A 27,789-nucleotide genomic window follows, 5' to 3' on the forward strand; every position below is an offset into this window, starting at 1 on the left:
ACACAACATTGCAAAAAATCTATACCGTTCCTCATCTACAAAATAAGGATGAATGGGATGAAAATACTATATAAGATATAATAAGGGCTTTTAATGGTGAATCCAAAGCTATGATTTGTTGGTATTGTGCTATGGCAGGTCATACTTGAACATTACTTTTGATTGATACATAAAAATAAAAATTATATGATATAATATTATTATGAATGAATATGTTGTGTTTATAGTTTAAATTTGTTACAATCAAATGTGTTAATTGACATATAGTTAATGATTTTGTTTCGAGACATATCAATAAAATTTGTTGTAAACAAACCCAGACTAGACAAAACACATCATATGTTAATTGATATACAGTTAATTACATTGTTTTGAAATATATAAATAGGAAGAAAAAACATTTAACTAAAAATGTTCTAATTAACAGTCATATGATTAAAAATATCCATGTGATATCAAAAATAATCACACTTTTTTTTGTTTATTTTTTTTAATAAAAAAAGAAACAAGAAATGGGGGGGGGGAACCTATCATCCTAAGCATATGTCCATATATATATACATCCATTCATGTATTTAGTTCCTTTTAAATCATATGAATGGGGTCATAGTATCAAAAATACAATAAACTTTAAAAGAAACCATACAGAACAAGACAGACAGACAAATTGCAATGTTAATGGACAATGCTGAACAACATATGAAACATAATCTAGACAGCGTTCCATATTTCTAATCAATGGCTTAATATAGATAAAAAGCCCATTATTAATTGTACTTGTTAATTGAAACATAATAAAAGATATTTTCATAAACATGTTATATTTGTATTTTAAATTCTATTTGAATAAAAATATAAAATAAAATGACCTTGTTTCTGTTTTTTTGTGTTGAACATATAAACAAATAAAATATTAGTATAAACAATAACAGCCTACCTAATGTCTATCTAAAATCATATGATTGAAAATTATAATCAAAAAGTACATGAATGTTATAAAAATCTGTGCAATATAAAGGTGGCATTAAAACCTCTCAGAAACCCCCTTTCCCCCCTTCTGTAGCCACTTATATACATACAAAAATAGATATTTATATGATGTTGATTTCAGATAAGGGGGGTGACAATAAATTGTACATAAAAAAGAGAGAGAAAAAAAAATTGTTGATAAGGATATCAAAAACTAGCCTTACTACTTTAAATTTAAATTAGTTCTCGGCTCCCACCCAACAAAAGCACATTAAAATTGAAATTAAAAAAAGTTATAAACTCTAATTATTGAGGAAGTTACTAGAATTTCAATACATGCAGTGTTAGATTATAATAAAACAATCAAACATAAATATAAGTGAATCGTTTACTTCAGGTAATTTTACTTCACTTTTATTTTTCCATCTGTTCACTCTCTAAATCTCTTTATGTATGTGTAATACAAAACACACATATATATATATCAATTTATCTTACATAATATTTAATCATTAGGATATTATATATATATATATTAAGATTCTATTCAATATTCATAAGAAAATCTATAAATTAAACACTATTTAAAAAAGACAATTTAGTGAAATTTCTTTCTAGTATGTAAATAATATGATTGTAATAATCTAAATTAATATTTCAATATTAATTCCAAAATTCATATTTCTATAGTACAATGTCAAAAATAGGTAATCTATTATAAAAGATTCCTATACAACATGTGTAAAAAGGAACTGAATTTATGTTATAATTTGTAAAAATGAAATATATATATTTAATCATCTTAAATAATATTTGACCATTATTATGTAATATATTTCTAAATTCTATTAAATAATAAAAATCTTTAAATCAACTACTGCTTAAGAAAGACAATTTAGTATAAAGATTTCTTTCATATTATGTGGACATTACCATAGTTATAATCTAAATTAATGTTTCAACACTAATTCTAAAATCCATCTTTCTATTATACAATGTTAAAGAGAAGTAAACTATTATAAAAGATTCCAATGACAACATATGTAAAAAAAAGGAAGCTGAATAAAATTTATCTTTAATAGTGAAGTATATTTATGAAATACTTCTCCACTTATTAAAATCAATCTTGCTAAAATTCTGGATGTGGGGAAATTATGTTCTGAAATATGATTTAAATTTTTAAGTAGTATTCATTATATATACATTTGAAATAGTAGTATAATAGCAGTATATTCAAGTAATGGTAAGAATAATCCACCTCTACAAAAAAGGTTAACATGATATTTGTTATTCTAATTATTTCATTAGCTTGTTTGAAAAATATAATTATACAGACTTTCCACCAATAATAATAGAGTTTCTATGCTTCTATATTGTACCTTACTGTTTCACAAATTATCATGAAATGTTCCAATCCAATAAGACAATTTCAACATGTCAAAACTACTGATAAGTGCTAGCTTTTAAATATGAACTAACTTTCCCTGTTATAGAAATGCTTTGCTCTAAACAAGAAAGTAATTTAGCATTTTAGAGGCTTAGTACAAAAAATTAGTACGGAGGACAAATAAATAACTCATAATTTGAAATGGGTATAAGTTAAAAATATCTTAATATATAGTTTTTAAGAGTTATAATTTGCACCAATATGGTACCTATTTAGATCTTCCCTAAAAAGGAAAACACAATGGGTGCAGTGTTAATTAAAATCTTGAGTTAGATATAACAAAGATCTTTTTCTGCTTTATATACATACAAGTGGCTACGCCTCTAGATGCACTTGCAGTGATTAGGGCTTGAATACCCGCCAACTAAATTTTTTAAATCAAATTTTGAGAAGGAATTAATTTTTTTGGTGGGGGGGGATGACACTCCCACAAAATAGTTATTAACCTTCCCAAGACCTATGAAAAGCTCTACTGTGAAGCAGAACCATATTAATTCAGTGGTTAATGAGATCATTTGCTACATACAAAAAAAAACAACATTATACTACTTAATACTTTATATTATAGGATTGGGACTAGTGGCTATGCCAATAGTCTAAGGGGGAGGGCGGTGGATGTTGGAAAAACAATATTATGATATAATAAATATAAAAAAAAACGTTCAAGTTAATTATTTTAACTTATAAAAGGTTTTTAAAGAAATGCTTCTGTAAATTTACATATGTTTAAAATAATGAACTTAGAGGCTAGATTTCTTCAATACTATGGAACTATTACTTTAATGGATATCAGCGCAATTTAAACTGATACTCTAAGGATTCCATTGTGTAATATTAAACATTTAGATTCATAAAGCATTTATGGAGACTAATCCAAATCATCAACTGTTATTAGGATTGTAACAAAGAAATCAAAATGTCAAAAATTCACTATTCCTAGTTGTCAGTTGTAGAGCAGTCGTAATATGACAAAGTTGGATAGGGTGTATAGCAAGCAAATACAGTACTCTGTTCCACCCCAGGAACCAGTCCAAGATGCTTGAATTATAATGCTTCTTTGATAATGGAGTTATGTCTTTTTTTTTCATAAAGTTTTAAGTTTTGACACCAAACTACACATTATTATTTTTAGAAAACAAGAATAGAAGATTCCCTCCAACAATCAAGATCATATATGGCTAAAGTAAATAATGAAAAAGGTTAGCTGCTAAGATATATAATATAGAAGATTTAAATTAAGATCAAGACTAAATTGGCAGTAGATCTATTGAGAAAGTTATTACAATTGTTCATTTGATGATGTATGACTGATCTCTAATTGGCTGATGCATTTCCCAGTGGATTAAGCCTATAATACCACGAAGGTGAGCCACACTTCTTTATGTTGATTTTATTGTCAGTTAGAATATAGGTAACCACTGAACTGATTTGATTCTCAGTCTAGTTTTTAGGCTATTTACTGCCCTCCACTGTGGCTATAAAGCCCTTAAATTCTAGGGGTGCAATCGCTAATATTATAAGAGTCAATTAACTCCTATTCATTATGCTGTTATGCTGGTAATGTATCTAATCATGATACCGTTATTCTAATTTATGCTAAATTTAAAATAATAATATGATCTTAACAAATTCAAATGAAAAGATGATTTGGATCAAACCAATTGTATTGTTATATTATCCAAACATTTATCAAATTCAAACTAAAGTAGAGATGCTATAGGTAAATGTAAATATCCTCATCTAAACTTGTAACCTCAATACATACATATGGTTACTTTATAAGTTTCCCAAAGTATAGAATTTTGGATTCAGTAATTTAGTTTTTGAATTATATTTTTGGAAGTGTAAATGTAGTAATGTGGGACTGACGACCAGACCCCATATGTATAGAGGAAGATTCGCCCTCACTACATAAACAAGCATATGTAGATATATATACTTACAGTAAATTGGTGACTATTCCATAAGGTATACTCAACTGGTACATAACAATACCTGAATTTCAGACATATAGATAATTATGTATATACCTATGTCTGTTTATAAGTTTTATGATAACTTATCAATATCTATAAATGAGTACAAACACTGCTCTATAAAGGGATTTATAATCTCTATTGTCATGCCCAAAAACATTAGTCCAATATGTCTATTTGCTACATCTCCTGGTCATTTCAATGATAAATTAATAGATAAGTGGTCAATTCTAATTTATACCAGCAGCAAGGCTTCTACATATTTAGCCTGGTATTTAAATGGAAGATGTATATTTATGAAACCTAATCAGTTCATTAGGAATAAGCTTTCAAGGGCCCTTGCTACTAATCATTGGGATATAGGAATAATACATAAATCTGCTTATGAAATGTATTTCCAACAAATTTAAATAGTTGTAACTTGAAACGCAGTAATAGTTGCTTTGCTGACTAAATTACCACAAGTTACAGTAACCAAAAACAATCTACTGTACCTCATATGTATGGGTGTTAAACTGTCAATTAACCTACAGTATTGGTCACCATGATATGCAACTGAGGGAAATCTTACAGTTAAAAGACAGGCAAATGCAACAAGTCAGCAATTTTATGCTAAAGTAGTAAATTACTGAACAGACAAATTTTGATGTATCAAAGATATTGTACACTGCAACCTGTAATAGTTGGGTAGTAACTTTAAAGCTTTTGCAGCCTAAGAAACAATGATATCTTGAATTAATGCATATTTATGTATTTCTTCAAGTGGGTGCAGGGTTTAAATAACCTTAACTACAGACGGAGGGGTACAGTTGCTAGAGTTAAACAGCCTTGTTCCTTTAAGATTCAGGAGTACGTTAGTCTTATCCACTTGGTGGGACTACAATATCCTTGTATCCATCTAAAAATATTGTACACTCATCTGATTGACTATTGTACCTTTGTACTACTGTAATGTTATTGTACCTTTGTTAATAGAAAATGTACAGATTCCTGGTGTTTGCTAACCTCCTAATATTGGACATTAAAATAAATTTATAACCACTTCATTGGATTTTTAATCAATGGCAATCATTATTGATGAAAGTTAAAATCCATACTGCTACAGGCATGTATTTTGACTAAATAAAATCATTAAGATAATGTGTATGGAAAATCTAGAATACCTCCCTTTGCCCCTTAATAAAAGTTTTTAGTTAATGTGTAATAAACTATAGTTGATGGTAAAGTGGTCACTTTATTTTTGCTAAAGATTATTAACTAACTCAGGTGGTTCCAAAACTATTATAAAACCAATGGCAGATTTTCTAATTATAACATATTGAATATAAGAGTATTAAAATACAAAAAAAAATCCTTCAGGGATAGTTTATTCAAAGTTGAAAAGTTTTCTTACATAAACTTTATTAACAATGACTTCAATTCTGAAACTACAAGCACAGGGTCACCGGGAGTTGGGAGGGAAGATATCACATCTCCCAAATAGGGAGACCACAATCCTCCTCCCGTACTTGATCAAATTCCGCCAGGGAGGGGATAATTTGGATATAAATGAAATTTTGTAAGAAATCAAAAACATTGACATAAAATCATAAAAACATATTTTGTCAGAATTTGATTTTAATAGCAAAATTACAGAGTCCAATTTTGAACATTCAGTCATGCTTAACATTAAATATAACACTAAATAAGTTCAAACTTTAATGAATTACTTGTTTACTTGATTTAAATTTAAATTGTTAAGATTAGCTTAGTATCAACAATATATTGATATGCATTCGGTATTTGGTACAAGGTGTGCAGATTATATCACCAGAAACGCACATTATTACAACAGCACAAATTACCTTTATTCCTTATAATTGGTCTAATCCTGTAGAGCCTTCCTCATATTTTGCAAAAGTGTATTTTTCTTATTAAACAATGTAAGGATCATGTTATAATAAAACAAGAAGGGAGAGGCCATTAGAGTATACATAAACATACTGGTACCCGTAACCAAAAGTTTAATACACATGCTATCTCCCATTTGTTAGCTTAGAAACTTTTGGTAATTTTTAGTAAATCTTTACTGGTGTATTTCAACTTTTAACTTTTACTATTAAAATAATTCTTTGGTTCTAATCATTGAGGATGTACACCAATTGACCGTTAATTGTCCCTGATATAAAGCATCCGTTGCCTTATCCCTTAAGATCCCTGATGTGAAGTCATATACCCTGAATTAAACAAAGCTTACAGCCTTTTAAAAATTCATAACCTAGCAAAATTGCTAATTGGGTATTTTTACTACTCTTGAGAAAAAGCAAAATATTCATAAGTTTTTTGGCATGGCTACTATACAATATCATTCTTATATTTAAAATAAGACAAATAAAATGCACAATTAATTCATATTAACAACTGTTTTCACACAAATCAGGGGTGGATGGATAGTTAGATAATTAATAGACCCAATAGGCTAAAATTAATTATCACTACTTAACAGTTACAATAAAGTGTTATACAGTAAGCACAGAAATAGTTGTATGATAAAAATGGGTTAAGTTTTAATCATCTCAAGTTGTTTTCTAAATTTATTTATAAAACAGAATCAAAGTAACAACACTAATTGTGATGGATTAAAATTGGTTTTCAGCCTCACTAAAAAATGACATATAGCATTATATTTCAAATGTCTTCTCATTTTACGAAATATTTGTTTCATTGGACTTTGTCACAACTCTAAATTTCGTAGCCACCCACCAAATTTTGACTTGATAAAAGACAAATATAAGCGAAGTAATTGAATATAACTTGCAAGTGATCTATCCCTGCACTGAGGGAAGGCACATAATTTGCAAGAAATCAATCCCTGTCATTGCATGGCAGATGGGGGGGTTGGTGTTATTTTTCAGTTTATTTAAAATCCGCGGGAAGCTGCTTATAATACTAGCAACAAAGAACTAGTTCTATGTCTTAAAAATTGTATAGTACTATTTAATAATTTTAATGGTTAAAATTTACCAAAACATTATGATCTAACAACTTTGGAAATTTTATTAAATTTTGATTGGTTGGTTCATTGAGTGGAATGGCCAAATGTTTCAATTAATTGTAATCTATAGAAGGCATAACTTTGTTTATCATCATTGGGGACTTACATCAATTTATCTGTCATTGTCTTATCTCTTTAGATCCCAAAGCAAGACAGCATCAAAATACACTTTCTCTTAAAGGAAGACATTCACACTAAGAGAAGGGGGGATGCGTCCTGAACGTTAACTTAAAAAGTAATTGGGTCCAGGTCCAAAACCTTACCTCCATTTTACTACTTGTATGCCATCCATATAATCCCATATTTACACATAAAGGGATATAAAAGAAAAAGTATAATAATAATATTTGAATTTTATGTACCAGTAAAGAAATATAAATACATCCATATATTTATACATTTGGGTATATACTATGATGTGCTTAAAATAGTACTAAAACAATATTAAGTTTTAAGTAACAAAAATTTTAGCATATTTATCATTATGTACCTGTAAAGAAATATAAATACATCCATATATTTATACATTTGGGTATATACTATGATGTGCTTAAAATAGTACTAAAACAATATTAAGTTTTAAGTAACAAAAATTTTAGCATATTTATCATTATGTACCTGTAAAGAAATATAAATACATCCATATATTTATACATTTGGTTTGGGTATATACTATGATGTGCTTAAAATAGTACTAAAACAATATTAAGTTTTAAGCAACAAAAATTTTGGCATATTTATCATTATGTACCTGTAAAGAAATATAAATACATCCATATATTTATACATTTGGTTTGGGTATATACTATGATGTGCTTAAAATAGTACTAAAACAAAATTAAGTTTTAAGTAAAAAAATTTAGCATATCTATCATTATTTCAGGTCAATCCACAGATCCAGACGAGCCTGCTGTCAACGAACCTGGCCCAGACGAGCCTGCTTTCAACAAATCTGCCCCAGAAGAGCCTGTTGCCAATGAACCTGTCCTAGAGGAACCTGCTACCAACAAACCTGCCCCAGAGGAATCTACTACAAATGAACCTGTCACAGAGAAGCCTGCTGCCACCAGACCTGATCCAGAAGAATCTCTGTTCAATGAACCTGTTCATCTTGACCATGTCCTTGTCCATCTCGAGGAACATTATGTCATTGACTACAAACCTGAAGAGGATAAACTGCTGGCCAGCTTTGATAGTGATGAAGAAGATTCAGCATATAGTTAATAGTTAATAGTTTTGACAGTTAAAATAATTTTTGCTTGTTTGTTTGTTTTAATTTTATATAGTTGTTTATAGATTGATTTTATATAATTGATTAATTTACCTTGTTGTAAGTATACAGTCATTTTAATCCACATTGGGTCAAACGGGGGGTAATGTCGTAATGACTGAATTGTAGAGTTGACTCAATGTGTTTGACAATGACCTTTGATTTATATGTATGAAGCTATGAAAAATAAAGTAAGCAATAAGTTTGATAAAAAGAAGTTGAGTCTTCAGTTGCGTTTTGCAAGTCTTATGTAGTGAAAACTATAAGACTTATTAGCCAGGTTGTCACCAAGAGTGGGGCCTGGACATTATAACGAGCTCCGAGTTTAGAGCTCGTTATATATCTATTTATTGATCATAGCTTTACCCAGTTATTAACTATCTTAATATACCTAACCTAATCTGATTTAAACATAGATATAATTGGAATACAGTAAGTGAATATTCAAAGTGTTGATTATTGATATATGAAGTATTGCTACTCTATAACTAACTATTTACCGTCTGTTTTCCGTGGTATAAATACCACAGAGTCTTGCCATAAGAAGCCTATAATTATTGGGGAAAGAAATGTTTGTTGATTTACAAAAGTCCTATTTATTTGGCGAATAAACCCCCCGCCAATAAAATACCTTTTAGTTTGTCTTATATAATTATAAACATAATAACAAAAAGGCAGAAAAAAATAAAGATTTTGTCTAAAAAAAATTAGGCAAAAAAATATTTCTTTTACTTATTAAAAAACATACCTATTGATTTCTTATTTTCTTAATTCTCTTCTTAAACTTTCCTGAAAAAAATATATATTATTAATTTAAAAATTCAGTGAAAAAATAGAATAATTATATTTTTACAGCCCTGCCCCCTACGGGCTGCTGGACTATTTGTATGTGCGCTAGAAAAAAATGAAAAAAATAACTATAAATCATTTGTTAGGACAAAGACTTTGTAAATATTGAAAAATGAATGTGGCCAGTTAAAATGGGAAATATCATGTTGACATATAAAATCTCAACTGTCAATGTTGACTAGTTGACAAATGAAACATGACTTATTCTTTCTTTTCAAATAGGTAAGGAAAGGGGGTAAAAAATAGCCTAAATCCAATCTTACACTTAAATATAAAAAAGCTTACAACCACACCAGGGCCTATGTGTTGCTTCCCCAAAATTGAGAACTCAATCGGTTCAATACTTAATAAAATCTTAAGATTCAAACAAACAAAAAAATTATTATGCGAGATCCTTCGCTACAGACAAAAAGCTTACTGCTTTATATAATAGGATAATACATATGATGATGATATAAAAGATAATTATGTTGTTATAATGCCATATAGAACAAATTTAGGGGGACAAAGTGTCTCAAAAATCAGCCATGTGACGTCATGAAAATGAGGGAGATGAGAGGAGAAGCGGGAATGAAAACCCCTAAAAAAGAGATGGATAATCCCTCATTTGCATGACGTCACATAGATGTTTTGAGACACTTTGTCCCCCTATAAACAAATTAAACCAGTTTTGATAGAAAGTATTTATCTTTTTTATTTATAAGGCGATAATGATTATCTTATTATTGTTGATAAAATAACAGCATTTAAATAATTAACTTATAATTCAATAGAATATAAACCTAATAGAGTTTATGGCAGCTACATATTTTCTTATATCGATATAACAACAGCACTAAGCTTAACACTGAAAAGTTAGCAGGGATCGGAAGCCTCACGTAAGCCGCGCATAAGCCTCAGTTTTAAACCTGCTTGTGAGCAGGAAAAAAATTTTCAGAAAGAAGGATTGTCTGCTAAAGAGCCGTTTTATACATCCAGCTGAATTTTATAGTGATAAAATCACGATTTCACTGAGGCTTACACGCGGCTTACGTGAGGCTTCCGATCCCTGAAAGTTAGTATCTATTGAAAAATGAATACAAGTCCTGTATTTGTCTCAATTTGTGTAGCTATGATCGCTAGGAATTTCTGATTACAACGATAGCACATACCTAAGTCCCAAAAGATTTTTACTTAATTTTTACAAAAAAAAAATTAATAAGATTTAAATGAGAGTAAAATAAAGAAGATTCAAAACTTAACATTGATAAAAAATGAGTAAATTTAGTGATTATATTAAACAATAAGTCATTTTTATAATTAAATAGACATGTTACCTAAAAAAAAATAAGTTTTTAATAAATAAAACAATTTTGAAAAAAATATAATTGGTGTAAAAAGTGAAAACTAAAAAAAAGGAAAAAGTTAACCTAATCTTATGAAGATGTTATTATCTATTAAACTAAACTCAAACATATATTTTAAATATCTTTGATTTATTTCATTAGCTATAATTTTAGAAATAATATGATTAGTTTTTATTAAGCAACCCTGAATTGAATTTATACTTATTTAGGATCTACTGCAGTTCACGGTAAAATATTGCTGGTAACGAATATTGCAAAAATCTAAGAATTTTAAAGGCTGCTAGCTGCCAAACGGTTGAACGTACAGATCATACCCACACACCATTTTAAGCGGTATAAGAAGGCCTACAAATAATCTGAAGTAGCCAAGATCCAATGATGTACAGGGAAAGCTTCACTGAAGAAAAAACGCGTAAAATAGGCCTTTTTCGCGCATTTCTCTGTACTGCGAGATAATTATGCATAATTGGTTTATGGCTATTCCAGATTATTTGTAGGCCTTCTTATGCCGCTTAAAACAGTGTGCGGGCATGATCTGTACGTTCAGCCGCTTGACAGGTAGCAGCCTTTAAAATTCATAGATTTTTGGCAATATTCGTTACCAGCAATATTTTACCGTGAACTGCAGTAGATCCCTTATTTATATTTAAATGAAAACAACAGTTAATTGTTATTCGTATTAAAGAGGTCATTTGGTTAATATTATCAAATTCAATACATAATCTTATATAATTAAAGTACATCGGCATACATCTTAAAACAAGAAGACACAATAAATGAAATTACAGAAAACAGTCGGATTCTTGTAAAGTTATGGTTACATATTTATAATAAAAGCTGTCTGCTCAATCACTTTATAACAAGATAAAAGCAATTCAGCCGAGAAAAACAAAAAAAAGCTGCCCTATTTTCTCATTATTTCAAGGTTTTTGAGAAGGTTTAGTTGTAATATCTGTCTAAATTTTCATTCTAGCGGAGAGGCTATCATGAAACATTAAATTCCTTTAATTGCACGACTTTTGCTGGAAGTTCTAGCTTACTTGGTCTTACATTTGCTTATTTTTATTATCTTGCTTTTTGTGTCAAGAAAGTTAATGTGATATTACGTCGTCGAGTATAGGAATGCCTTGGCCCATAAACAGCAACAAATTATTACCATCATACAGGACTTCATACTAGGGTTGGGCCGGATATCCGGTGTGGCCGGATATCCGGCCGGATATCCGGCCATTTTCAATATCCGGCCGGATACCGGATATTGAAACTATCCGGCCGGATATCAGGCTCTTTAATTTTTTATACTTTACACCAAAAACCTCTGCTTTTTAAAATTTTAAATGGCTATAATTTTCTTATTATTGAAGCTAGAAGAACATTTTTTCTGAACAAGTTTAACTTTATGTAAATTTATATAAGATTTCTGAAGAAATTTTTTTTTGCTACTTTAGTATCTAATAATTTGGCCGGTTATCCGGCCGGATATCCGGTAATTTGGCCGGATAACCGGATATTTGCCGGATATCCGGCGTTAGCCGGATATCCGGCCGGTTACCGGATATCCGGCGTTTGAAATCAGCCGGATATCCGGTATCCGGTATCCGGCCAAAAAAGTATCCGGCCCAACCCTGAAGTTCATACATGAGGTGTTGAAATCAAAGAATTGCTCTAGTAGCTACAGATACCAACTATTAGATTTAAGTTTTTCACAATTCTGTGTAAAATTCAAAATGCGCGAATTTTAATAACTAAACCTTGTTTAACAACCTTGAGCCATACACTAGGTTCAATTATAATTCTCATTAGTTTCAATTACAATTTTCAAACAAGAAAATTCCTTTACATCTGCAAGAAAAAAGTCAAAACAAGGATGATTTTGTACATAAGTAGTGCAGCTATCAAACATAACAATATTTTATTTTGATATGTAAGTAAAGTATTATACAGTAAAAAAGACAATTTTCGGTAGGTAATGTCAATAAATCAATACAAATGTAGTTTTATTGTATGTAATTTATAATTTTGTTATGTCGGTAAGATATCACCCATCGTCACTTTTATTTATTACCATCTAATCGAAAATATTAATGGTCAAAAATTAAATTATATCAAAAGTAGCATTTCAATATTTTTGCAGTCATGCAAAGTTTTACTTAACTCAATGTTATTGACATAAAGTATTAAAATTGTCGACAATATTTATAGACAATCCTTGATTCTTCCCTTTTTTTAAACGATCCAATTACAAGAATGTTACCACAGACGTACTTACAAGACCTAAAAATAGAGTAGCTGCGCTACTAGAAAAAAAGGAGGAAAAAACAGGGACACTTGGCATACCTGCTTTAAAAACATACATACACACAAATATGTCAGGGATGAGGTATAGCCAATAGACAATAAAATGTATGCTTATTTTTCCCTCATTTGCTGACTACCAATAACTCCTCCTCCCTCAATTTTTTAATTAAAATGAGGGGGGGATGTAGTAATGTGATATACAAACAATCTATAAATCAGAACAAAGGGGTATGTGTGGGTTAGTGCTTGACAGGCACTTTGAGGAAAGATACATTACCTATAATGTTTTATCTCCCATTTACCTATTCCTGAACTCCTGGAATGGCATACACTTGAAAGTTATTTAGAACAGTATTACATTAGCAAATTTAAATACACAGGTAAATAAATTCTAAATTCACTCTACCTACTTTTATTTAAAGTGGCACAGCTACTCTATAATTCATTGATTGTTTGTCCGTTCTTGATAAAGAAATCCAATTTCAAGCTGATTTTTTTTGTAAGATACCCCTTTACCAAAAAAACATCAGCAGTAAACGTCAGCATGTCGGTTATCCTTGTTTTAAAAAAAGCGCCACTACCCTTAATAGTTTGTATGTCCGATTTTCTTTTCAAGAATCAGACAATATGTTCGTCAGTTTGACGTTCAGCTAGTTACTAGGGTTGGACCGGATACTTTTTTTGCCGGATACCAGATATCCGACTGATTTATAATACCGGATATCCGGTAATTTGCCGGAAATCGAGCGTAGGCCAGCTGGATATCCGGTGTCCGGATTGTTTCAATATCCGGTATCCGGCCTAACCCTACTAGTTACCCATTCTAAAGCATAGCCTTTTATCCTCAAAATATTTTCATAGTTTGTTATTGATGCGCTACTTATGGGCAAAATTACCGTTGCTTTAGTTAGTAACAAAGATATTCTGCAAGTGAACCGTGTCAGTTTGTTTGTTGGCCCATCTGTGTGTATGTATAGCTTATCCCTTATCTAATGTGTATATATAATTATTTTGTTGTAAATTATGCAACATAAAAAAAACAGAAGACATTTTAATTGAATTACTGCTAAGTACATTCTTTAAGTATTTGTGTCTTTTTTTTAATTCAGATACTTTTAAATAACAAGGAGAAAATATTAACAATAAGCGAAGTTAAATCATACAAAAAAAGTTTTGCTTTATTAAAATTCAATTTTAGTTTCGAAAAGATTAGGCCAGAGTCACTCTAGCCCAAAACCTTCCCTTGGCCTTTAAAAAGGTTCACTGTAAAGGAGAACCATATTGGCCCAGTGGTTAGCGAGATTTAGAGATACAGAAACTGTATTTACTTTTCATTTTAAGGTGAGCTTCATTTCAGTCATATCAGGTTTAATGCTGTTTTTTAATGGAGAATAATGACAAAGTTGCAAAAAATCCCCAAAAAACTATGGACACATAACTAAACTATATATAGAGAAGCTGCGCGCTAAAAAAACTGCGCAAACTTGAGGGTATAAATATTGCTAGCTTTGCATACCGCGAATTGTTGGCAAAATTTATAAAATTGCCAGCAATGTTAATCGCATTATTGCAACCCAATTTAGCCAAGTTAGATTACCTATTACAAGAAAATTAACATACTTTATCTACAAGTTAATATAAACTGCAGTTAATTTATGAGAGGCAAAGCTTTTCTTTAAGTTTTAAATTTATGCTTTTACAGAATTCTTTCGAATAAAAGATGAATTTCAAATTATTCAAAAAAATCATATAAACACACTAACAATAATTTAGAATAAACATTCGACTGAAATATGCAAATAATACTCACAAAGGGAAGGCAGGGTAGCTAAAAAAATGGCCTAAAACCACCCCCAATATGAAACTTCTCTAAAAAGTTCAACCGATAAGGGTCTGACTGCATTAATACTTACGAATAAGCCCTACGTATAAAGTAGTTGCGATACATAGATTTTCGAAACAATATTTGAAGTAATTAAAGTCAAAAATAATATTCTTTTCTCCCCCTTAATATCAATATTATAATTGAAAACCACCGTTTTTTTCTTCCGTTTTTTTGGTGTGTGACAGACAGACAGACAAAGGGTGCGCATACACTTCCACATATTGTCACTGCATTCGCGCGCGTTTCATATGAGCAAAAGACATAATTGCGAATGCTTGTTGGTGTTTATTGATGAATTTTAAATGTCCGTCTGTATTAAACTAAATAGGTAAACGTGAAATTCTTGAGTGCTTTTCAAGATAAACGCCTGATTTTTGTGTGCAGATTACCTTCTTTTTTTCTAATGAGCACCATTAATTTAGTAATTGAGATATTACTTTTATATTTATTTTATATGACACTAAACATCTGCTTTATAACTGACTTACCGGTAGTAAATCTTTTTTTGTGATTCACAACTTGTATCTATTTTTAAAGCCCGCAGTTTTGATAGTTTTATCATGTTTTATCCGCGGAAGTGAATGCGCACTCAGACAAAGTCTTTTTTTGATATTTGTGAGAAAAAAGCCATGTCAAAGAAATTTAATCTGGATGCCCGTTGATTTTTTTAGAATAAACAAGAAAGACACAACTCGTTGAAACAAATTTTTAAAAATCAAATATTGTAAAAATGACTTTTTTGAGAAATTGTATGTTAGAAAAATCATTTTAGTTATAAATTGTCGATTGAAGACTCGCTAGTTTGAGCCAACCAATCAAGATGTTAAAAAAGTCCCAAAGTTTCTAAATCAACCATTGAGAGAACGCGTTTAAAACTATTGGGTACCAGTATAAATTATAGTCCAATATCTCTCCACTTAAACAAAATATTACAATTGATTAAAAGAACCGATAATTGGTGGAAAAAATAAGTTATAGAGCCTAAAAATATTCAAAAGATGATTTCAAAATGTGATGGTAAAAAATGGGGGTGGGGGATTTTCTTGGCTATTTGAATGTTATCATCACCATTCAAATTAAATCTCTCTTTCTCTCTCTCTCTCTCTTTCTCTTTCTCTCTCTCTCTCTCTCTCTTTCTCTCTCTCTCTCTCTCTCTCTCTCTCTCTCTCTCTCTCTCTCTCTCTCATACACTTTCTTTCTTTCTCTTTTACAATATCTCTTTCCTCCTTAAAAATTTATATTTAATAGAAGCTGAGCAATTCCATAACTATTATTGGCTGTTCTCATCTCCTACTTTTATAAAGTATTGTATGAAGAAGTGAGGTTTTTGTTTGTTTGTACGTGAAGATTTCTGAACTGATTGAAATATTCATTTCAGGGAAGATTCACAAATTTTTAGGGTGGTTTTAATCTATGTTTTATATTTAAGTCCTAGTATGGTTTAAGGCTATTTTTCCCCATTTCTTTCCTTCCACAATTTTTGACAGCCAAAAATGTTAGAATTGAATTAATAAATAGATGTACCCCCAATTTTGTAGGGCAAGATCTTTTATAACCCCTATGTCCCCTCCCTCCCAGAATAACACATTAATTCTTTTGTTAATCTGTTATGCTCACTTTCAATTTGAGAAAGAGATGAAATATAATCTCGCTCGCTCTTGCGTAATTTTCGCAAGTAACCCCAACTCTTTGCCAGCGATATAGATATGGATTTTAAAAATAGCATAACCCTTTCTCATTACACTTTATTTAACATTAAAATAAGCTTTAGAAAATTGACTTTAAAGTACAATTTTCGTATATACACAAACATTTAAAAGCTTAGTTTAGATTATGTTACGTAAAGGATGGAAGAGTCCTATCGAGATAGCATCCCGTAGGGATGGAGCCATGCAGGGTTAGAGCATCCCACAGGAAGTCAGTAGTCCAAAAATAGGTCTTAGTGAAGCTTCATATACTATAGTTGATTTATCTTACAATTTTTAGTTTACTGTAAATAGTTTACTGTATGTTTTTGTTCTTGTTGTGCAGTGTAAAAGTACTTAGGTAATCTTACCTGTACCTAAATATTACATGTGTAGCATATTGCCTGCCCTGTGTTTCAACAACTTTCTTTCAAATATTAGACACTTAAAGGTTAAGAATTAAGTAAGCTCTATACATGTACATCTTTTCCTTTTTATTCCTAGAATAATTAGGTATAATTTATCAGCGAAGCATGCTTTTGTTCTACATTTGTTAATATTAGAATGTATGACTTGCTGTTTTGTTAAGCTTCACTTTTATGGATGTTGTCATCCTTGTTTAATTGGTTGTTACATAAAATCTCAGGGTGATTCACTGATTCTAGTATCTTTAAAATAATCATAGTCAGGTTTTAGGCTATTAAAGACCCCCCTACACAAAAATTAAATTTCATTTCTTAAACTCTTTTTGTTCTAGCCTTTAATAATGTTATCCTTGCTTTCCATATTCATTAAAACATTTGAACAAACAACTCGCTTAGTGCTTTAAACAGAGATTAAAAAGTACATAGATTTTTTTTTATAAAATTAGAAGATTTTTGTTTTGGTTTAGTAAATGCAAAATTTAAATAAATTATTTGGGTTAAATTTATCATATTGTTAACAAACCAATCAATATTTTTAAAAAGTCCCAAAAGTTTTAAAACTAACATATGTGAAGTAGGGTTGGGCCGGATACTTTTTTGGCCGGATACCGGATATCCGGCTGATTTCTAATGCCGGATATCTGGTGTCCGGATAGTTTTAATTTCCGGTATCCTGCCGGATATTGAAATTGGCCAGATATCCGGCAGAATATCCGTTCAATCCGGATATCTAGCAAAACCCTAATGAGAGGGCTTATCTATAAACCTTTGGGAACCGATAATATTTTAAGTCCCCATCCCTCCGCGATAATAAGAGTCATATTTAGAAAATGTCCTATCTATAATGTTTGTATCCCAACATGGACACAAGTTTAAAAACAAAAAGATATTGTTTGAGGCAATTACTTTTAACCTATGTAGTTTGTATTATTCAAGTTTTAGAGATAGGTACCAGAATTATCAATTAAAAATTTAAAACATGTTGTTAAATTTGGAAATTATCAAAAAATGTGTATTAAAAAACCTTTACTTCTAACTTGATTATTAAATATTTTGTCTCTAACTTTTGTGCCAGTTAAAAATTATGTCTAACTTTCTTTAATGATAAACATTACACAATATCCCTTTTGACATTGATAGAAGTGTAGCTACTTAATAATTAGGTTATACGTCTGTACTTCCGTATGATATTACTACTAGAAATATAAAGGGGAACTTAATGAACTATGGAAAAGGTCGACCCAAAACATTTTTTATTTAAGTTTTTAAAAGAAAGTATAAAAGATATTTTTTTTATTGGAATTGTTGAGATACCCTTCCCAAAATAGTTCCCAAAACCAATCCTTGACCTATAAGAAGCTTCCCTGTTAAGGAGAATCATGTCAGTTTAGCTGTTAGCCTTCGCTACAGACAAAAAGTTTAATACTTAATATAATAGGATAGCTTCCTGTTATATTAAAGTTTACTGTTCTTTTTCTTTCAGACCTAATTCCACCTCAAGTGCTGCGCTATGTATGGACATATGTATCCTTGTTTATGTTCCATTTACCTATCCTTGCACTCCAGGTATTACATGTAGGTATGCTTTCTTTCTTTGCATTACAAAATAATCAGAGGCGTACTCTCATTTTTTTATACAGGGAGGGACGGGATGTTGGACTGTAAATTGTACTGGTACCCAAAGTTTTAAATGCTCTTATTCGTTGTCCTAATAACTTTGGGGACTTATATCGAATCCTAGTTGAGTGTTAAAACTTCAGAAGGGAAATTTTGTTTAGCATAATTGGGGGTAAACTATGCATAAATATATGGTCCATCTACTTACATTTCTAATATCTTCAATTAAAAGGGGAGAGTGCTTTCTACTTGAGAAAATAAAGGATTTTGCTGGAAATTTTTATCTATATTTACAAAAGGGCCAATGTCACCAATTTACAAGTTTTTGCACTTTATTGGTGGCTTAGCTACTCTACAATGTTTGTTCGTCATACTTTCGTTCCAAGGTATTCTTATCTTCTAATAGATTACGCAGTTTAAATCCAATTTAAGACCCTATTATAAAGCTGCCCTAAAAAGCTTACTTGACAAAAAAAAATTAAATTTTTTTTGTTGAAATTTTTCACAACATCGAAAAATTATTTGTTTTATTTTAAATTTCTAAATATTCTATTAAAATATTTTACAGTTCAAAATTTCAACTTTTTTAGAAAAATGTATATTTTTGTAAATTTAAGGTATTAACAAATATTATATTTTATCAATTTAAGCAGATCTCTGTTTTTAACAATTTCAAGTAAAACAAGAACAAATTGTACAAAAATTACGTAACAATTTTTTAGATAAAAAGTATATCGTATAGACTGCTCTAGTTGAATACTATCAATAGATTGGGACCTTTGACTGTTAATTATAACGGGTACCCAAAGTTTTTGGTGAATTACAAAACTATGGGACTTTTATTGGATCTTGAGTGGTCAGTACAAACTTGAAGTGTCTAAACTTTTCCACCAATGATTTTAATATACAGAACGAGTATTTTTTTATAATTGGGGAGGTAAGTACATAAATTTATCATTTATTGTCTTATCCCTTAAGGTTCGTGATGTCAAGTCATATTTTTTGGCTGAATCTAAAGACTTTGGAAAATTGCTGGCCTGATTATACTTTTATTGGAAGCCTTATAAATGTCTTGGGTTGGTTTTAGACTATTTTCCAGACCTATTTTTATTAATCCTTTATGTTTTAAAGGTTTCTAGAGTATCTTCCCTCCCTGTGCAGTGTGTAAAAGTTTGTATATTTATGTAAGACTTGTTAATCTGTAACAGCAGGAGCAAGGGGAAACTAAAAAACTTAAAAACAGTAAAATTATCAAGTAGAGTGCATAAAAATAAACTGAATTTTAATTAGTAAATGAATAATCTAAATATAAATTTAAAACATGTTAATGAATTAATTTAAGTAATAGCTGATTCGCACCTGGCCTGTAGGGCATAATTAATTTCAGACATAAAAAGCAAACAACACATATAAGCATCTTTGAAATTGATAACTAAATAGAATTAGACGTTTTGGAGATCTTAAAAGACATTCAAACACCTTTATACATATAATATGATTTGTGTTAAGTAAGATCTATAATACGGCAAAACCAACAAGTGCTCTCAATTTATGGGAATGAAATAGCCACCAGAAATTAAAAATTGGGGTAAAAGTATCATCTATCCTTCTGGAGCGAAGCTGCTAAAGTTGTCGACTAAGGGGTCGGTTGATTGATCGTTATATTAGAATCTTAGAATCTTGGAACTAGAATTTTATTGATAATGAAGCAGTTATATTTTTGATTATTTTTTTTAAGACTTAAACTTTAAACACATAAAAAAGTGTAATTTTTAAAGCTGTAAAATTGCAAAGCAAAATTTTAAAATATACTTGTAATTTTTATATTTCCATTTAGCTTTACCATGTTCAATGTTGGTGCTATTGTTAGATCGACATATAACTATAGTCATGTTGTAATAAATATCATCAGACATTCATAATATTCAGGTTAGCTCTATTTCGATAAAATGTTAAGTGTAAGACTAAAATATTAAATTTATATAAGTCAACATAGGCCATACAGTTTAACAGGGTCTAACATTGCCTTTTATACAAATAAACATTTGAATGTTTTACTTTGAACGTGATTTGCAGCCATTTTCGACATTTTATGATTTTTATTACACCAAACATAAGAGAAAATCAGGGAAAACGGGAAAGAAAAAATACTTTTTGGTTTGTCCGTTAAAATCTTGCTAACTACTCAACCGATGTTGGTTTCTTCAGTTTTTGGATGCTTCACATATTTGTCTCATAATTTTTTTAGGATATTTATTTTTAAAATTTAAGTCTTAGGATGGTTTTAATCTTTTATGTTTTATGTTCATTGGTTTTAGATATCTTAAAGGAATGAAAAGAAGCTTTAAAATTCTCAAAGATTTATTTACAATTTTGTTATTTTTAACAGTTTTTGTCAATTTAAGTGTCTTTTTACCCTTGTAAATATATAAAAACTAGGGGTAAATGTTTGCTTTAAAAAATGTATAGCATTTCTAATGTTTTACTGTTTATTTCATTGATTGGGGGGCTAAATTTTGAATATGGAAGAAATGCATTTAACCTAATATTACCATTCATTAAAAAGCAAAGTTTTTCTACTATTACATTATTATAGTACTACCTACTACGCCCCTAGCATCTAAGTAATCTTTCTTGAAATGGGTAAGAAGGTGATAGAAAAATCGCTTAATACAACTCCATGGCTTAAATTTAAAAAAAAACACCACGGACCTATGTAAAGTTGTCTTAAGAGAACTCAACTCAAGAGTTCTGTAGTTATCTTAATCTTAAGCTTTAGACAAAAAAAACCTTGCCACTTTATATAATATAATTTCAAGATAATACCACTTTGTCTTATTAATGATTACTTTTAATTGATGGAAAAGTTGAAAGCAAAAAGATTTTTTTCATCCGATCAATTCAAAATTTTCTTCAATATTTAGAAACAATTAAAAAGTAGTAATTGTGGAGAAAAATGAAATAAATTTCTATTTTTCCCCACAAACCAAACTAATAAGCAAGAAAAAAACCTAAAAGTTCAAAGATCTTTGATTTGAAATACAGAATTGTTAGTTATAAGGCCTCATGATATCACGATAATTAGATAATGAGACCAAACCCCGCAGGGATATACAGGGATAAGACAATGGTGGATTAATTAGCATTCCTTGCAGAAATTACAAATAATAAAGACAAAATGGCTCACATAAGATTGAGGACAAAGATTATTTTATCGTCTATTGTTTTTTCCCTGCATCCCTGCCGAAATTGAACTAAAAATACCTAAATATTAGTTGTTCAACCAATGCTGTATAATTTTTTCACTATCAAAATAGATGCATTTGCAACAAATATTACATTGAATGTTTTTTAAATGTCTCAAAAATAAGCAAATATGGAAAACGGTCTTTGGCAACTATATTTTCTAAAAGGTGAATTATTTTTTTCAGTTTTGATTAACCACACCACAATATTTATGAAAAATTTTCTTTTTCTTAAACTTTTTTCTTGGAGAGGCTAAATGGGATACCTATAAAGATAGATACACCTAAAACCATATACATACATTATAAGATAAATATTAGATATATGTCTTTAAAATCAGGTTTTACTAATTTTTTTTGTGAAATTATGGGCCAAACTTTTATGCCTATCAACAATTAGAGACACATACACACAAAACCCTCACAACCTTCACACACACCCATACACACACAATCACATACACACGCACACATACACACACTGAAATACTCGTATGACCCTAGGCAGACAATTTCAAATTCTAATTACAAAATATCGAATTATGATTTCCTAAGGTTTTCAAAGCATGAAGAGAAAGAGAGAGAGAGAGAGAGAGAGAGGGGGGGGGGGGGCAGATTGATAGGAAGAGAGAAAAATAGAGAAATCATCTTAGCATTTTGACCTAAGTAACTTTAAATCAAAAAGTCAATCATTGAACAATCCAAAAAATGAAGCACAAACAATTATTGTAAAAAATGATTTTGTTAAAATTTAATTAAGACAAGAGAGCAGCAATAACAAGCTGACAACATTTTATATGAAAGAATAATATAATATGAAAAGAAGTAAAAAAAACTTTTCAAAAGGCGGCAAAAATAACTAGTTGAAATATAAGTAAGATATGTATAATCCAAAATTACATTTATCAACGTATGATTAATTTGTGGCAGACTTAATTTCATGCATTTGAAGCTACTGATAAAAAGTTTCACTTCAAAAAAATTTACTTAAATCTAAGACGTAGCATATTTTTCTATAAAATGTTAACTGAAACAAAATTTTGTTTCTTCTTCACCTACGGTAAACGGACAAAAGAACATTGTTCTACTTCATACTTTTGATAACCTGATAAGGTAGGGAAGAAGTACCCCACACGATATAAAAAATATCTAAGTTAAGAATTAAATGCTGTCAATGCTATCAATTTAGAAAACAACAAAAGAAATAATAAAAGGATCTGGTTTATTTGTTAACTTAGAATAAGTAATTTTTGTAACCATAAAAAATAGTCACAGCTAAAACAAACGAAAAGGCATTCTTAAATATCAAAACGGACATACCATACAAATACCAAAAAAAGTCATCTAATATCATTTTAAGAAAAGCAAGCATATTTTAATGAAAATAACTTAAAACAGGATTTCTACAAAAGCCAAAAAAAATAATAATTGATTATACCAATTACATATATTCTAATTAGAAATTTAAATGATTAAAAATTATGAGCAAGGATTACGTAATCACAATTGCTGAACAGGTCCTTTGCAAAGTCCTTATTGTAAAGTATCAAAATAAACAATGAATCTTTTGTTTATTTGTCATAATAATATACTTTTAGTAGCTATTAAACTAATGCTTTGTATCAATTATTTGAGTATGATATTACTCACATTCATTTAGTTTAAACTTTGTGTCTAATTCTCATGAGAATCATCATTTAAAAATATGATTGGATAATAGAAAATCAACATGTTTCAAAATTTAAAGTGTCATACTGATTTTCTTGTTCTGATCATAGTTACGCTAAGGTTTCTTAACTGTACCTTATTGTTTCAAGAATCACCGTTTAGAGGCTAAAACTGACATAAAAAAGTAGAGGGACAAAGTGTCTCAAAAATCAGCCATGTAACGTTATAAAAATCAGTGATTATTCATATCTTTTTTAGAGGGTTTTCTTTACCACTTCTCCTATCATCTCTCTAATTTTTATGACGTCAAATGGCTGATGTTTGAAAAACGCGTTTTTAAACTATTATACTTTTGCTGAATGTTTTTTTTTTGCGTAGTAGTAAACATTTTTTATTGCTCATTTTTTTCAATCTTTATTTGTACTTAAACAGAATTATGAAGTCATTTTTGGTTTGTTACAAGACAAACTTTATTATTTAACTGCTACAGATATTGCAGCTTCAGAAATTATTCAGGGTTTTACCTCAATATGCCTTTATGAGCTCAGAACCCCTCAATCCTAATTGGAAAATACATGGATTAGAGGGGAGGGGGGGTAGTTTTTTTATTTGTAACTTTATTACTAAAGGTCAGGTCATACCGGGTACTGGGTAGCCCCACAGGTTTAGAGCACCGCAGGTAATGCCCCGAAAGGTTAGGTAAATGAAGGAAAAAAAAATACAACACCCCCTTTATTTTTAATAAAGATAAATGGCGGGAGGGAGCAGTGCTTGACAGAAAACACCAGATTAAACATTTGGTTTCAATATTTTATTAATTAATATAAGACATTGATTTTCTTAACGGATTAGAACAGGTTTATTTTCCGATAGAAAAAAAAACTTATGAATGAACACTTTCCATTCAAACTACAAAGAACCCATTCAAGAAACTTTTTACTTAAGTTAAATTGATCTTTTTTCCGTAGAAGCTAATTACAAAAATATAAACTTCCTTTCTCTGACACTGTGTAAGCATTAACATAAACTTAATGAATTGAACGTTTTCTTGTTTATATCTTGTTTAATGTTCAATCTCAAAAGTTGAAATAACAAGGATGATAACATCCATGCATTTTTTAATATTGAAAATATAAATTACATAGGACTATGTCTACTATCTAAAAAAATGTCATATTTCGTGATTTATTGACAGTATTAGCCAAAAATATTCAACTCTAAAATACAGAGGTGGGTTCGTAAAAATTAAAGGATTACTGAATCGGCTATGGTAGCTAGATCACAAAATTTTATTTTGTACAAATTTCACTGTAAATTTGAAGAAAAGTGTTCTTTAATCATAGAAGGATTATTAACAGAAGACTTTATTTAATTTTTGTAGATTTTGAAGGATTTTTTTTACAATTTAGTGATCTGGCTACCATTGCCGGTTCAGCAATCCTATTTTTTTACGAATCCAGCTCAGGATTAATGAATAATGTTCCACTAGTTGTGGATATAATTTACAAAAATTTTATTTTTATAAATTTTGTTTTAAATAGAAACTATATATAAGGTAAACTGTATGTATAGAGCAGCTTTGCTTTCAAATAAAAATGAGTTTTGTTTACATGTGTATTATTTATGTATATTTTGCTAAGATATAATGTTTTCATGACTATAAACAATTGCTGTGTATGTCAAGATCCAATTAACACTTAATTTTTGACATTTTATTAAATCTAAAAAGATAATTTAAACGCACATATGTGTCTCATTGTTCAATTCAATGTTTTAGTAATAGGTTTATAATCCTGGATGGACAATTAAACATATTAATTCGTCCAACTTAAAAAAAGGAAGATTTTTTTTGTATTTCAATCCCATAATACGACGAAAATTCTTTTTAAAGCTTTATCCTATGAAATTTAACTCGTAATAATAAAATATGTCAGGTGGGAGAAGGTATTTGGTTGTTTATTAACTTGTCCCCAAAGTTTCATATTCGTTGGCTTCACAACTTTGGGGACTTTTATTAAACCTCTATTGGTTGATTTATTAAGTTAGGTTTCCAAATGCTTCGACCACAAATTGTAATCTACAGAAGAGGATATTTTGTGTATTATTATTTATTGGAGATGTGCATCATTTTATCGGCCATTGTCCTATCCCTTTAGAATCCTGACACTTTCTAATTAATTATGTGGCCGGATTGTTCCTAAACTCCAATTAAGAGATTGTTCATCTAGGATTTTTATATTCATTGTTTAAATTAATTTTGTCAAATTTCTAAATAACTTTTTGCTGCAATTTAAGTCAATGTAATGGATTAAAATGATCTCAAAATTCTTTATTACTTTCCACCAGTCAAAAAAGCCCTTTCTTAATTCATATTTTAAATAATTTGTTAATAGTTTGAGCACGCTGTCCTATAATATAAAGTAGTTAGGTTTTTGTTTGTATAACGTGATTTCGATAAAAACTAAACTGATTTAGTTCTAAGCTTAACATCAGTTGTAGGGTGATTATAGGCATTATAATTTTTTTTATTTAAATCTTGGGATGGTTTTAAAGTACTTGTCTTCATTTAATAATTTGTATATGAGGCCATAAAAACAAAAGTTATGAAAATATCATTTAAAATATTTTAAATTTTGTTTATAAATGATTGAATAAGTCACAACAAATGTAAACAATTCATATTTCAACAAGTATAATAATTAAAAATACTTGATAATATGTTTTTATGTCTTTGTAATTGTTAATTTGATTTAAGTTGACATTTATCAATAAAATTAATCATAATTGAACTTTTTGATTTAAATATCTTAGATTATATTAAAAAAGATGTTTTTGTGCGAAGAAAAGCTTTTTTGCCTTCCAATTATTGATCAATCAAACAAAGATTTTGTGAATTAACAGAGAGAATAAAAATAATTTTTAGCCAAAAAGTTCTTCTAAAATGTGTATACTGTATATACTAAATGATAAAAAAACTAACCTTCTAAAAAAAACTTTGTTGACAATTTCAAATCACTTTTTAAAGTTTTATTAATCACTAATTAAAACCCAATCTTTTTGGGGTAAAATTGAAGCACAATTGTTTATTTCTTAATTGGTTTTGTTATGCCAAACACTTTTGACTATTACAATTTGTGGAGAAAAAAAAAACTAAAATTTGGGGTATTGCTTCGCCCACACAATACCAATTAAACAGATGTTTAGAACAAACCATAAAAAAAGGCGCAAATTGTAATAAAAATTGTTTATGCACTTTTTTAACTCTCCTTACTATAGCTTAGCACACCACTTTATGACTAATAATCAAGCGGCTATGTAGTTTATTAGATGTTTTCAACATCAAGATGTTATCAAAATTTGGCGGCAAAATTGTCCGTCGTTTTTTTTGGTTGATTTTTTTTGTAATTAATATTACATTTATTAACAAAGTTTTTTTTTTAAATTAATCACATGAATATAAGTGTGATAGAACACCTTTTGCGATTATCATTGAAAATTGTCCCCTATGCTCGCCACCTCCTTGGGTCTAGAGTAACAATTTTCAAACTGCGAGAGATTTTGGGTCTTAAGATGCTGTATAGCAGAGTAAAGTAAGGAGATTTTGTTCTTTAGGAGTACTACAGCAGTACTCTAGGGGGGAGTGTAGGAGTATTATAATTATACTCTATATGTATGTATATGTGTTTATAATATACATACACGCACTTTTCAATGTGTATGTACCGCTTTTTCAGCCCAAAAACGCACAGATCACACACGCACACCGACGGGCGCACGAACGCACACAACAAGACCCCAAAAAGAAACGAAAAAATTTGAGAGAAATGTAAAAACTTCTTTTTGGGAGAATTAAAGAGAGAGAAATATAGATTAAAATAAGAATTAAAGAGGGGATTGCGCGCAGGGGGGTGGGGGGGCATTGATTATAGATCACACTTTAAGGGGAGGGGGGGGACTTAAAATGGGTAATTTTTCGGAGACGGTTAAAATGTAAAACGGGGGGCCTAAAAAAGACAGTGGGGTAAATAGATGCAAAGATTTTACCTACAAGACACTCATAACAGGCGTACACATT

General features: G+C 29.7%; 2 protein-coding genes across 4 annotated transcripts in view; one reads left to right on the plus strand and one right to left on the minus strand.

Moving 5' to 3' along the window:
* LOC145322788 (protein abrupt-like) overlaps nt 1-27,410 on the minus strand; it is a 123,438-nt gene extending 96,028 nt beyond the window's left edge. For all 3 annotated transcript variants that reach the window (XM_080165051.1, XM_080165049.1, XM_080165046.1), the window contains exons 1-2: nt 26,695-27,410; nt 9,445-9,485 (exon numbers count right to left, since the gene is read on the minus strand). The gene's annotated coding sequence lies outside the window, so the exon portion shown is untranslated. The remainder of the gene's footprint in view (nt 1-9,444; nt 9,486-26,694) is intronic.
* LOC145322790 (uncharacterized) lies at nt 1,228-9,145 on the plus strand. The gene is made up of 3 exons (XM_080165057.1): nt 1,228-1,366; nt 3,549-3,615; nt 8,310-9,145. The coding sequence occupies exons 2-3, from the start codon at nt 3,591-3,593 to the stop codon at nt 8,648-8,650; spliced, it is 366 nt and encodes a 121-aa protein (XP_080021183.1). The 5' UTR covers nt 1,228-1,366; nt 3,549-3,590; the 3' UTR covers nt 8,651-9,145.
* Nucleotides 27,411-27,789: the final 379 nt, after the last annotated feature.

This window comes from Acartia tonsa, chromosome 6 (assembly GCF_053477335.1).
Source record: "Acartia tonsa isolate MP-2025a chromosome 6, ASM5347733v1, whole genome shotgun sequence".
Lineage (NCBI taxonomy): Eukaryota > Metazoa > Arthropoda > Copepoda > Calanoida > Acartiidae > Acartia > Acartia tonsa.

Bases quoted from the DNA above. Each gene is read 5' to 3' on its own strand.
- LOC145322790 (XM_080165057.1), top strand. From the start codon at position 3,591: ATGGCTAAAGTAAATAATGAAAAAG. The intron at 3,616-8,309 runs GTTAGCTGCTAA...TCATTATTTCAG, and splicing joins TAAAGTAAATAATGAAAAAG to GTCAATCCACAGATCCAGAC.